Consider the following 12,366-nt stretch of genomic DNA (forward strand, 5'->3'; position numbering starts at 1 on the left):
TTGGATCTGAAGTCTTACCCACGGGGGTTGCATTGAATGGCAATTTAGCAGTAAAACAACAAGAGACACAAGCAGCAGACACTTGTGAGAACTGAATAACTTTGACTACAATTTGAAAGAGATTTCACCCCCTAGCGAGATAGAAGCAAAAGTGTCTGCAGGCACAATGGTTTACACCGCACCAGCCCTGAGATTAAAACGTAACTGACCTGACGACTCGATGAAGAAAACAGAGGGAATGAAAGGGAGAGAGACTGGAAGAGGTCACATTCACTGTGCATAATTCCTACCTGTATCATTGCGACTCGCGCATTGTTACATAATCGCAAGTCTTTCAGCAGGTTCTGTGAAAGTAAAAGACAATTCTCTGAAATTCTGATCACTTCAATGTCCATCGTTCAGTGAAAACGATCATCCGAGTTGTCGAAAAGAAGTTCTGAAACACGTCACGTTCCAAATCAAAAGACGACATTCTATTCTCTTACGTCACTATTCTTGGTTTATGGTACCATTCGGCGGCTTTGCTACGAGTATGCCATAGTCTTGGTTGGCCGAGACCTTGAGGTGATCCCAAAGAAGACTCTTAGCAGCTACCGACGGAAGGTTTACGGAATAGCCTGTCTTGTTTATTTTGAAAAAGGATGCGTTTGAAACTGTCCAAAACAAAACGCAATAAATTCGTTATCGTTAGATGTGGCTGTGATATCCACATTTATCAGTCACAATGTCTGAAAAGGCGGAAACATATCAGATCTCGGCCTACGCCTCGATCTGATATGATTCCTCCTTTCTCGACATTGTGACTGATAAATGTGGATATCACAACCACATCTAACGATAACTACTAGCGTTATTTGGTTGCGTCAAATGAATCAAAGTGTTATTTTCTCTTATCTGAAGTGTGGTTCTCAATCTGTCATCTCTCTGTGAGACAAAAAAAAGAAGCAAACAAGGGTATGTTTTTTTCCCCCTGCATTATCATGTGAGAAATTTGTGTGAGAAGGATAAGGATAAGGATAAGATGTTATATAGTCCATGAGGGTAACCTCACAGAAATTCGGGCTGCTTTCTCCCTGGGGAAAGCGAGCTGCCATACAGTATACGGCGCTACCCATTTTTTTTTTCCTGCATGCGTGTATTCATGTTTCCAAGCCCTGAGACTTAATGCCGTGTGAGATGGAATTTTTTTTATGCTTTATTCCAAGTCACACGGGTATTTGGTGGACATTTTTATCTATGCCTATACAATTTTGCCAGGAAAGACCCTTTTGTCAATCGTGGGATCTTTAACGTGCACACCCCAATGTAGTGTACACGAAGGGACCTCGGTTTTTCGTCTCATCCGAAAGACTAGCACTTGAACCCACCACCTAGGTTAGGAAAGGGGGGAGAACATTTCGTGATTTAACATTCTTGGTCAGTGAGTGGCTTCTGCTAGGTAACAGCGTAACAATCCATCTTGCAAGGATCGACAGGGTAAATTTGACATGTCTTTTGACAAAATGCATCCATGTGCTTCCACTTCCCATGTGGAAATAAAGGTGCTTTTTGCACTTGTCCTACCAGATATCGTGGAAAGCAACCCCTCATCCCACAAATATTAGGTAGGCAGCTATGCTTTGGGTTCAAATGTTAAATTTTAATGTCTAATGTAAAGCGCCATGAGACTGCCATTCGGCGGTGAACAGCGCTATAAAAGAATGTTTTATTATTATTATTATTATTACTCCATCAGATATGACCTGTGACATCCCCTTTTCTGTAATATTGTAATGCCATTTATAAATAGTGTGTTTTTCTATTGCAGACGTGAAACTAGAGATGTGTGTGAAAGCCAGATGCTTGGCCTGTCTACACATGGACTCAAAATGACCAGAAAGAGTTATTTACCTGCAGTTATCATGGACAAGTCGCCTGCCTTGTCCTTCGCCATGCAACAAAAAGCATTGCCGGTAAGACTTTGCTTCACTTTCTTGAAGTAGGCCGGGTAGCTCAGTTGGTAGAGCACTGGACTTGTGGTTCTAAAATCATAGGTTCGAATCCCAGTAAGGACGGACTGGGGTCAACTTTACTGAGCAGACTCAGATGGTATCCATGTCCCACCCCCGTGTCACCACAGTGGCACGTAAAATACCTTGGTCATACTGCCGTAAGTGCAGGTGGCTGATTACACCTAAACAAGCACACACCTGGGTAGCGCCACTCTTGTTGCTGCTAGCTTTCCACTGGGAGGAAGCGCCACTCTTGTTGCTGCTAGCTTTCCACTGGGAGGTAGCGCCACTCTTGTTGCTGCTAGCTTTCCACTGGGAGGTAGCGCCACTCTTGTTGCTGCTAGCTTTCCACTGGGAGGTAGCGCCACTCTTGTTGCTGCTAGCTTTCCACTGGGAGGTAGCGCCACTCTTGTTGCTGCTAGCTTTCCACTGGGAGGAAGCGACTCAAAGTTCCCAGCAAGGGGATACATTGTAATAGAGTATATGAAATGAAAAATGAAAATTACTCATCAGTCAGTGATCAGTGTGTCATAGTATTATTAGTAATAGTAAGGAGCTGTGTCTAGATGTATGATTGGACGACCGTCCATCTCCCTTTAAAGTTCATGACACAGTGTTTAGTTCATCAGGGTCCAAATGGTAGCCCATCAATGTGTAACTTCATGACAGTATTTAGTTCATCAGGTAGCCCATCAATGTGTAACTGTATGGCAGAGTAGATCGCAACTAAAATACTTTGCCATGACTTTTCAACGTTTTTTTTCTCTGAATGGATTATGCACGTGGCGTGCGTCGGGTTGAAGTGCATGATCGTGTTTTCTTTCATTTCAGGCATCAGTGTACTCGCAGAATGGAACCGGGGACCTGATGATGATGAGTGGTGTAAACGGTAAGGTTGTTGAAGACAGGAAAGGGTTAGCTGGTTGCTACCTTTTTTTAAGATTCGATGGTTTAAATGTTCTGTTATATCTGCTTGTTTATGACTTTGTTGGTCTGTCTTCAGTTTCTCACATTATCAATGTCTCTGTCTGTCTCTCCCTCTCTCTCTCTCCCTCTATCTCTATACCTATTGAGTTGACAATGGGGAAATGGTGTATTCTTTTGAAAACATGCAGATGGATGCTGATTATTGACTGAGACGACAACGGCTTGTCTCCACTGATTATTCCAACTAAGCTATAAAAAAACTCAGCTTGCCTCACATTTAGGGAAAATCACTTCCTCTGATCATAACAAAACCTGAAAGCATTATTTCCACAATCGGGGGCCCGGGTAGCACAAGCAGTAGAGCACTGGACTTGTGATCCCAGGGTCCCGGGTAGCTCAGTGGGTAGATCACTGGACTTGTGATCCCAGGGTCACGGGTTCGAATCGAGGCCGGCACGGACACGGGTCAACTTTATGAGACTCAGAGATGGTATCCATGTCCCACCCCCGTGTCACCACAGTGGCACATAAAAGACCTCGGTCATTCTGCCACAAGTGCAGGTGGCTGGTTGCACCTAAAGACGCATACCACATCTAAAGTCGGGATAACACTTCACTGTATTTCTGCAATTTGTTTATTGTAGAAATTGTGTATGCAGCAGAAAATGTTGAGAATTGCGCAGAACTGATATAAATGTGCTTTGTGTTTCAGACGCACCCCAAGCCAGGAGCCAGGGGGTCCTGTGTTGCCCTGTGTGCAAGCAACAGTTCAAAGAATACACAGCCATGCTCCTTCACAAACAGAGCTGCAGTGCCACCTCAGCCACTACTGCTGCTGCTGCTCAAAGCGTTCCCTTTGACAGTGGTGGTGGCAGCAGCAACAAGGTGGTAGTGACCAGCGGTGACCGACAGGTGCAGAGTTTCGTCAACAAGTTCTCCGGCCACTGCACGCGTCGACAGCAGCTCATGCTGGAGGAGTTTGCACGCCGCAAGGCTCAGCTGCGAGAGCAACGCTGTAGAAAGAACCTTCGTAAGTGGGACAACTCCCGCCCTGTTCACGCTCACTGGGCTCCCAAACGAAAACGCGTGGCCTCGCCTGACCCTCCACCCTCACAGCGTATGTCCGAGGAAGAATTCTTGAAAGGCTTGGGCCTGGTGACGAACTCGAAAGCCGTGAAGATCAAGCATGAAGCAGAGAGTCACGGAGAGGTGGACCTGGATTGTCAGATCATCGCAGTGGAGGGACCCATCGCTGGGGAGCCGTTACATTCCCCGCGCACAACTCGCTCCCTCATGTCTCAGCTCAGCCGCGAGAGTGCCGAAGCGGCCAGGAAGCGACTCAGCTTCTGTCTGGACAATGAGGACGCCAGTGAAAGCGAGGTCTTTGACAGACGCGCGGCACAGGGCTCCCTTCTGTCCATCGACTTTGCCTCTCCCTTGGGGCAGAGGTTGAAGAATCACATGAAGGGCGACCTGGTTGTGCCGCCTCTCACCGGCATTGAACTGTACTGCTCGGAACCGGTTCAGGATGCAATGGCCGCCAAGCTTCGCTACCGTGTTCCGGACTATCCCATCATGCACAGAAAGAGAAAGGGCATTGTGACTGGGTACTGCCACACATTTAAATTCAACAATGTGGAAAGGAGAGAGTTTATCAAGACATTGCGGACAGGTTTGAACGCAAGAAGTCGAAGGCTGCTTCTGCTGACAAAGAAGTGTATGCTCAAACTGACTAGGTTGCGCGTGGAAGAAATACGGCATTGGACTATGAGGAGAAGGACCATTGTCAACCAAGAGATAGCCATCGACGATGACATATCCATAGTGCAAGTGGACGTACCTGAACACATGTTCAACGCAGTGCAGAAGATGCCAGTGCCTTCTGATTACAGGCTGCAGTTCAGGCAGAACTCTAACTACAAACCTGCAAGATACGGTGGGCAAAGTGGTTCTGCCTACCAGCTCTCTGGTCACCCTGATATGCCCTATCCCTACCCCACCTCTTGCTTCACAGCCCATCAGGCTCCCATGCCACAGTTCCTCGTGAAACAGGTCAGCAAGAACTGGACAGAGAACGGGAAGGAGTCTCAGAAACTGGTGTTTGTTCCCATCGAGGAGACTCCTCCCATGGTCCCAGGCTCATCCCACTTGTCGAGGGGGTTGTCACACAGCTCAGGCCAGAGACACTCGAAGCCCAGTTCCAGTGGAATCCAGAGATCCCTCCCCAGACATCTGCGTCCCTGTCCCAAGAGCAAACGCAAACAGCAGCTGCCTGAGCAGGACAGCTTTGATGACTTCACTATTGAGACTGCTTCCTCCTCTTCAGACGAGGAGCATGAAAAGCGGCTGGCACAGAAAGAGATGGTGTATCCCCTGTCCATGTCCAGGGCGGACAGCGGTGGAGTGCCCACGCCGTGGATGATGCCGGAGAAGCCAGTGCCTCAGATGCTGCACAGAGCCGCAGACTTCTCGTCCTCAGCCGTCACCTCAGAACCGGTGCATTTCCCAGGAAGAACAGCACCCAAGTCACTGCTGATGCAACAGTTAGAGTCCAGGCCTGGTGCTCAGCTTGGGCAGTCAGATACGTACGTAGCTTCCCACTCTCAGCATGGGTCGGCCTCGGCTGCTGCTGATCGTGAAAGATCGGCTGCAATGAGGAAACAACTCAGCATGTTCAACCTGACTCCAGCTGGCAGGAATGCTGGGGCTGTGAAGACGGAAGACGGTGCTCATGGTGCCAAGACTGGTATTAGTATTGGTGCTGTGTACAGTGCGAGCGACTTGAGTAATGAACAGCTTGCCGCCTCTCTGGGGCTGGAGTGCACATCAGCGTCCTCGTCCACTTCCAGGCTGCAGCGCTTGCCTCAACAGCCAAACTTTCTGCATTCAGACTCGCACAGTGAGCCCACAGGGGTCAACCCAGCTCCTCAACCATCGCAGCCACCACCCCAAACACAGTCACACATTTCTCACAACAGTGTGCGCCACTCATCACAACACTCGGCATCTCCCAAACCTGTGTTTAGCCGGTCACTGCTCAGTCACAGCGGACACCATCAACCCAGCATCTTGCGCAACCCAGGAAACTTGCAAAGCTCTGCGGCCACAAAAGAAGAGGCATCTCCTTCCGCCGCTAGTGTGTGTAAGCGACCTCCCGCTCAGGCACGCTCCTTCAAGGACTGGACGGTGGTGCGTGCCTCTGACGATGATGTTGTGGAGGTCATCTGCATAGATGACGATGACTGAAGACGATGTGTCAACTTTCGTGCTTCCTTTGAAGTGAGCTGTGCAACATCAACATGTGTCATATCAGCATTTGCAGCACATTTTTGAAGGTGTATAAACATTGACATCAAATACCTCAGTGACATTGACAAGTATTGCAGCTTGTTGGATTAAAATTTCTCTTTAATAATGATAACTATAGTGATGATGATGGTGATGTTGTTTTGAGGATAACGAAGCACTCCTGTTCAACTATGGGGAGAAATCTCATTTGTTTACTTGCTTGAAAGGTAGCGAGTTCCCAATTTTAGTTTACAGTTTCCGTCTTCTACGGTCTACAAATGATACAGGGCATTAGACGCAACCATCATTTTTGACACAAAATAGGTGTGCATTCATGTATTGGGCCCATACAGCTTATACGCCGCATACAAGTTAGCAAATAAGGATATACAGTACATGTATTTTTGCAGTTTGCTAGCTCTGACTGGCTTACCAAATGAAAGATGGAAAGTTCTCAAATTTACTGAAAAGATATTTTACATAAAAAGAAATTTACTTGCTTTGAATTTGAACATTATAAATTCACAAAATGTATAATTATGAATAGGAACATGTTCCACTGACATTACATAAGACCTGGATTCTGTGTTTTTGGCTCACCTGAGTAAAACGGGAGAGCCTTTGCAATGACCAGTGTTGTAAGGTCAGCCTGCCAGCTGTCCGTAGAACCTCCGCGGGTTAGGGGGAAGAATTTACCCGATGCTCCCTAGCATGTCGTAAGAGGCGACTAACGGATTCTGTTTCTCTTTTTACCCTTGTTAAGTGTTTCTTGTATAGAATATAGTCAATGTTTGTAAAGATTTTAGTCAAGCAGTATGTAAGAAATGTTTAGTCCTTTGTACTGGAAACTTGCATTCTCCCAGTAAGGTCATATATTGTACTACGTTGCAAGCCCCTGGAGCAATTTTTTGATTAGTGCTTTTGTGAACAAGAAACAATTAACAAGTGGCTCTATCCCATCTCCCCCTTTCCCCGTCGCGATATAACCTTCGTGGTTGAAAACGACGTTAAACACCAAATAAAGAAAGAACAGCTGTCCGTAGACACAGATCTTAATGTTGAGACTATCTTGGATGTGCATGGAGCTGGAACTTTGCAACTTCACCCATTGATAGATTTTGATGATCTCATTCTCAAGACACGTTAAAAGTCTTGTTGACCCATGTCACATTTCAAGGTCACAGTATGGTCAAGGTCAGGTAAAATTAAAAACGGTAAAATTATAATTTTCTCAGAAGTTTATGAAGCCAGAGCTTTGAAACTTGACATGGTTTTGGGTTGTGGTGATCTGCAGACATGATGAAACATTGAAAGTCTGTTTGACCCAAGTCAAATTTGAACTTTTCTATGCTTGTACTGTTTTATCACTGACTGGCTGTGTGTGTAGACGCATCTGCTTACTCCTTAAAATACTTTTTCGTAACTCATAAATGGTATATTTTTGTTTTTGTTAAAATGACTCAAGGGAATGTTTTCTTCTGTAAGGCCAAAAAAAAAAATTGTCTGTTTAGGGTAACCCGACCGACCCTATCGATTTGGCGCCGACCCAAAAACTTTTTTTTGATTTAAAAAAAAAAAAAGAAAAAAAAAAGGTAAAAATGCTAAAAAGAGACATTTGGCGTTTCTTTCTCTCCCTTTCTCTCTGTTTTATTTATACGTTAGTTTTGAAACGTATTCATTAAATATAAGAAGTGAATTTACACACACACAAAAAAAACCAAAAAACCAAAAAAAAACCCCTACCTACCTACCGACCCTACTTTTTTTGGTCATGTTACCCTAAACAGACAATTTTTTTTTTTTTGGCTTAATGGAGCAACACTCATCAATATTTTCCTGTTAACAGTAACTTACAAGTTTTGATTTTAAACGTTGTTTGGTGGCTGGTTTGCATTCTGTACTGATTACTCTCTTTTGTTTGCCTGTTTAGGCCAAAAAAAAAAAAAGGTCTGTTTACGGTAACATAGGCCCAAAAAATAGGGTCGGTAGGTCGGGATGGTTTTTTTTTTTTTTTTTTTTTTTTCCTCCAAAAAACCATATTTTTACGTTATTTTGCAAAAAAACCAAGATTTTTTTTTTTTTTTTCCCCAAATGCCAAAAAAAAGTCTAGGGTCGCGCGAAAAAACTAGGGTCGGTCGGGTTACCGTAAACAGGCCTATTTTTTTTTTGGCCTTAGTAGCATGCTTTTTTTCTGCGCTGAATCTATTTTGCACTGGCAGCACCACAGTTGTGGATGTTTCTCGTGTTATATTGAAAGCATGAGGGGTACGTCTTGTTAAGCGAAGCACCATATTATCCCAAAGATATGCTTCTACGTGTAATACTACTGTTAGTACATGTACTACATTAGTGACTTACCTGTTGTCGGATGCTGTAGTTACTGATTGATTATTGGAAAACTCCAGTTTTGTTGTATGTTATCTTTTGGTGTTGTTGTGTAGTCTAATCAAAATACGCTTTCCCATTTCTTGTTTTGTTTGCATCTAGTGTGTGTGGGAGTGTGTGGGAGTGTGTGTGGGAGTGTGTGTGGGAGTGTGTGTGTGGGAGTGTGTGTGTGGGAGTGTGTGTGGGAGTGTGTGTGTGGGAGTGTGTGTGGGAGTGTGTGTGTGGCTGAAGTTTAGAATAAGCAACAGAAACATTTTCCCAAAAGAAGTGCATTTGAATATGACCAAAATATCGTCGCTGTAATTCACAAACCTCGTTATCTCAAGCTAAAAATACAACAGAGGAACCCCGTATCTTTCAAATTATGATGTAGTTTCCGTCAAAGTGTGGCACGAAAACCTTCTAAGTTTAACTTGAGCGTTTTTGTTGTTGACGTTCACTTCAAAGAAATGAAGATACGAGTTTTCTTCTCAAGAACTTTTCTTCACTTTAGAAAGCAGTTGGAGCAACGAGCTTTGATCACCACACGGGCAACATAATAAGGGAGCTTAATATCGTTTTATCAAAACCTCAAAAATTGAGTTAGGAGGGTTGTGAATTACAGCGACGATATACTGTATGACGCTATCTAGATCCTCATTGGCACCTATGAAATGGCTTTCTGTGTGTACTGTGTATTTTACCGGTTCACAGTAATGGTGTTTGTGATGAAACGATCTGCATAGCACATAGAACCAACTGGAGCAAAATTATGGGCATTGAGGTTTTGTGAATGATTCTATCTGTTGTCAACTGTTTACGTTTGCTTTGCTCATTTTGATCTGATTTGTTTAAAAACCGCATGTCATCAAGCTATGTAACATGCTACTACATGTATTGCTAGTTTTTGAGTCACTTGAGAAAAAGTGACTCTATGTAATTGGTCAGTGTTAGTCTGTCCGGCCGGCCGGCCGGCCGTCCGGCCGGCCGTCCGTAGACACCACCTTAACGTTGGACTTTTCTCGGAAACTATCAAAGCGATCGGGCTCATATTTTGTTTAGTCGTGACCTCCAATGACCTCTACACTTTAACGATGGTTTCGTTGACCTTTGACCTTTTTCAAGGTCACAGGTCAGCGTCAAAGGAAAAATTAGACATTTTATATCTTTGACAAACTTTTCTCGGAAACTATCAAAGCGATCGGGCTCATATTTTGTTTAGTCGTGACCTCCAATGACCTCTACACTTTAACGATGGTTTCGTTGACCTTTGACCTTTTTCAAGGTCACAGGTCAGCGTCAAAGGAAAAATTAGACATTTTATATCTTTGACAAAGTTCATCGGATGTGATTGAAACTTTGTAGGATTATTCTTTACATCAAAGTATTTACATCTGTAGCCTTTTACGAACGTTATCAGAAAAACAAGGGAGATAACTAGCCTTTTCTGTTCGGCAACACACAACTTAACGTTGGGCTTTTCTCGGAAACTATAAAAGTGACCGGGCTCAAATTTTATGTGAACGTGACTCATTGTGTTGTGAATAGCAATTTCTTCCTGTCCATCTGATGCCTCATATAATATTCAGAACTGCGAAAGTGACTCGATCGAGCGTTTGCTCTTCTTGTTATTATTCTTTTTCATAGATTTTTCTGCAGTTGGGCTCATTCATCATGTAAGACATTGGTTCTGTTGGGTGTGTGAGTGTGTGTGTGTGTGTGGTTTATGAGTGTATACATGTATGTTGTTTTTGTAATTACAGTCTTACATAGTGGGCTACAGCAGAACCCCCCTTTAAGTCCCCATAAAGACCATGTTTTCTCTTATTTTCTGTTGATAACCTCTGTAAGTTTACGTCCATTTTGAGGTTGTTTTAAGGCCTAATTTTCTCAGATTTGTGGTATCAAAAGGAGGGGGGGGCGGGTTACCATATTTGGATTGCTACATTGAAGTGACAGGTTCCAAACAACCCAAAGTGCCTCCAAACATTTCTTTTACCAGAATCAAATTACCAACTTTGAAAAGGGCTATAAAATCATGTTGTCCTAGGCTATTAAATTTACCTTTTGAGTACCAACTTGATTGTAAGGCTGCTGGGCCATAGACTCTCACGTATCACGTATGTATCATGTCTTTTTTTTGGGTAGGGCCTCACGCCCCCAATGTTGATGGGTTGTTTTTGATTTTTGGCGCTTCAGATGAAAACAAATTTCTGGACAATTATTAGTGTATGCTCTCGGGCATAGCCTATTTTGTTTGCCACGTCTGTGCCTGTTGGATTTTCATTCAAAAAATCAATCAAAACTAACCTTTTGGCGGTCGAAGTAGTTCATGTAGAACCCCTCGCGGGTTAGGGGGAAGAATTTACCCGATGCAAGTCGTAAGAGGCGACTAACGGATTCTGTTTCTCTTTTTACCCTTGTTAAGTGTTTCTTGTATAGAATATAGTCAATGTTTGTAAAGATTTTAGTCAAGCAGTATGTAAGAAATGTTAAGTCCTTTGTACTGGAAACTTGCATTCTCCCAGTAAGGTCATATATTGTACTACGTTGCCAGCCCCTGGAGCAATTTTTTGATTAGTGCTTTTGTGAACAAGAAACAATTAACAAGTGGCTCTATCCCATCTCCCCCCCTTTCCCCGTCGCGATATAACCTTCGTGGTTGAAAACGACGTTAAACACCAAATAAAGAAAGAAAAAGTATGTGCACCTTTTTTCCCCATACCTGTCAGTTTTTTAAGTTCAGTGCATGTGTGTGTGTGCATCTGGTATGGTTAAGGACCAAGTGTACACTAATGGTTTTGCAATATACAAGCTGTTTTCTAAGAATGGGGGAGCATAAAGAAAAGAGTGGTATTGATGTATTGTATCGGACATAAGGTCCACAAAAGATCTATGATGAATCTTATAGTTTTACAGATGTATACAGGTTGTGGTATGATTCAGTATTTGTTTTGTGTTTTGTTTTTACATTGTATTTTCAATCACATTCTGAAACATTAAACCCTGTTGTTCCTCCACTTGTTCTTTTGACACTGTGCATATGTAACTAAATCATTACCCCCCGCGGGTTAGGGGGAAGAATTTACCCGATGCTCCCCAGCATGTCGTAAGAGGCGACTAACGGATTCTGTTTCTCCTTTTACCCTTGTTAAGTGTTTCTTGTATAGAATATAGTCCATTTTTGTAAAGATTTTAGTCAAGCAGTATGTAAGAAATGTTAAGTCCTTTGTACTGGAAACTTGCATTCTCCCAGTAAGGTAATATATTGTACTACGTTGCAAGCCCCTGGAGCAATTTTTTGATTAGTGCTTTTTGTGAACAAGAAACAATTAACAAGTGGCTCTATCCATTGCGATATAACCTTCGTGGTTGAAAACGACGTTAAACACCAAATAAAGAAAGAACTAAATCATTACATTAACAGAATTGAAAATCGTTCTTAATTTCTTCCCAGTTTTATTTTATATTCCATACCGAAGAGTCTGAATTTTTGTTTGACTAAAGAGGAAAAGTACACCCTCCTTAGAGGAAAATACGTTAAAAACATTACCCCACATTTGTGCAACAATGTGAAACTTGAAATATGTTGCTGTGTTTAAGGACAGAACAAATGAGATATTCAGTCACTTTTTTTTTTAAGGCTAAATATGTTTCACTGGTATTGTACAGTTATTGTTGTCATATTTATTCTTTTGTGTGACGTGCAGTGTACAAATATGAGATAATGTATGATGAATTAATGTCTTCATATATGGAGAAGATACATCTGAAATATAACTTTTTTTGTACCACA

The 12,366-nt window shown here is 43.0% G+C and overlaps 1 protein-coding gene across 2 annotated transcripts; it reads left to right on the forward strand.

Moving 5' to 3' along the window:
• Positions 1–1,783: 1,783 nt before the first annotated feature.
• Positions 1,784–12,366, forward strand: LOC138965419 (uncharacterized). Of its 2 annotated transcripts, XR_011455451.1 has the most exons (4): positions 1,784–1,952; positions 2,823–2,880; positions 3,631–8,136; positions 8,383–12,366. XR_011455451.1 is itself a non-coding variant. In XM_070337572.1 (3 exons), the coding sequence occupies exons 1-3, from the start codon at positions 1,839–1,841 to the stop codon at positions 6,162–6,164; spliced, it is 2,706 nt and encodes a 901-aa protein (XP_070193673.1). In that variant the 5' UTR covers positions 1,784–1,838; the 3' UTR covers positions 6,165–12,366. The 2 variants fall into 2 exon arrangements, 1 of the variants encoding a protein (XP_070193673.1); XM_070337572.1 differs by having other exon boundaries at positions 3,631–12,366.

This window comes from Littorina saxatilis, linkage group LG4, assembly GCF_037325665.1.
Source record: "Littorina saxatilis isolate snail1 linkage group LG4, US_GU_Lsax_2.0, whole genome shotgun sequence".
NCBI classification, from domain to species: Eukaryota; Metazoa; Mollusca; class Gastropoda; order Littorinimorpha; family Littorinidae; genus Littorina; species Littorina saxatilis.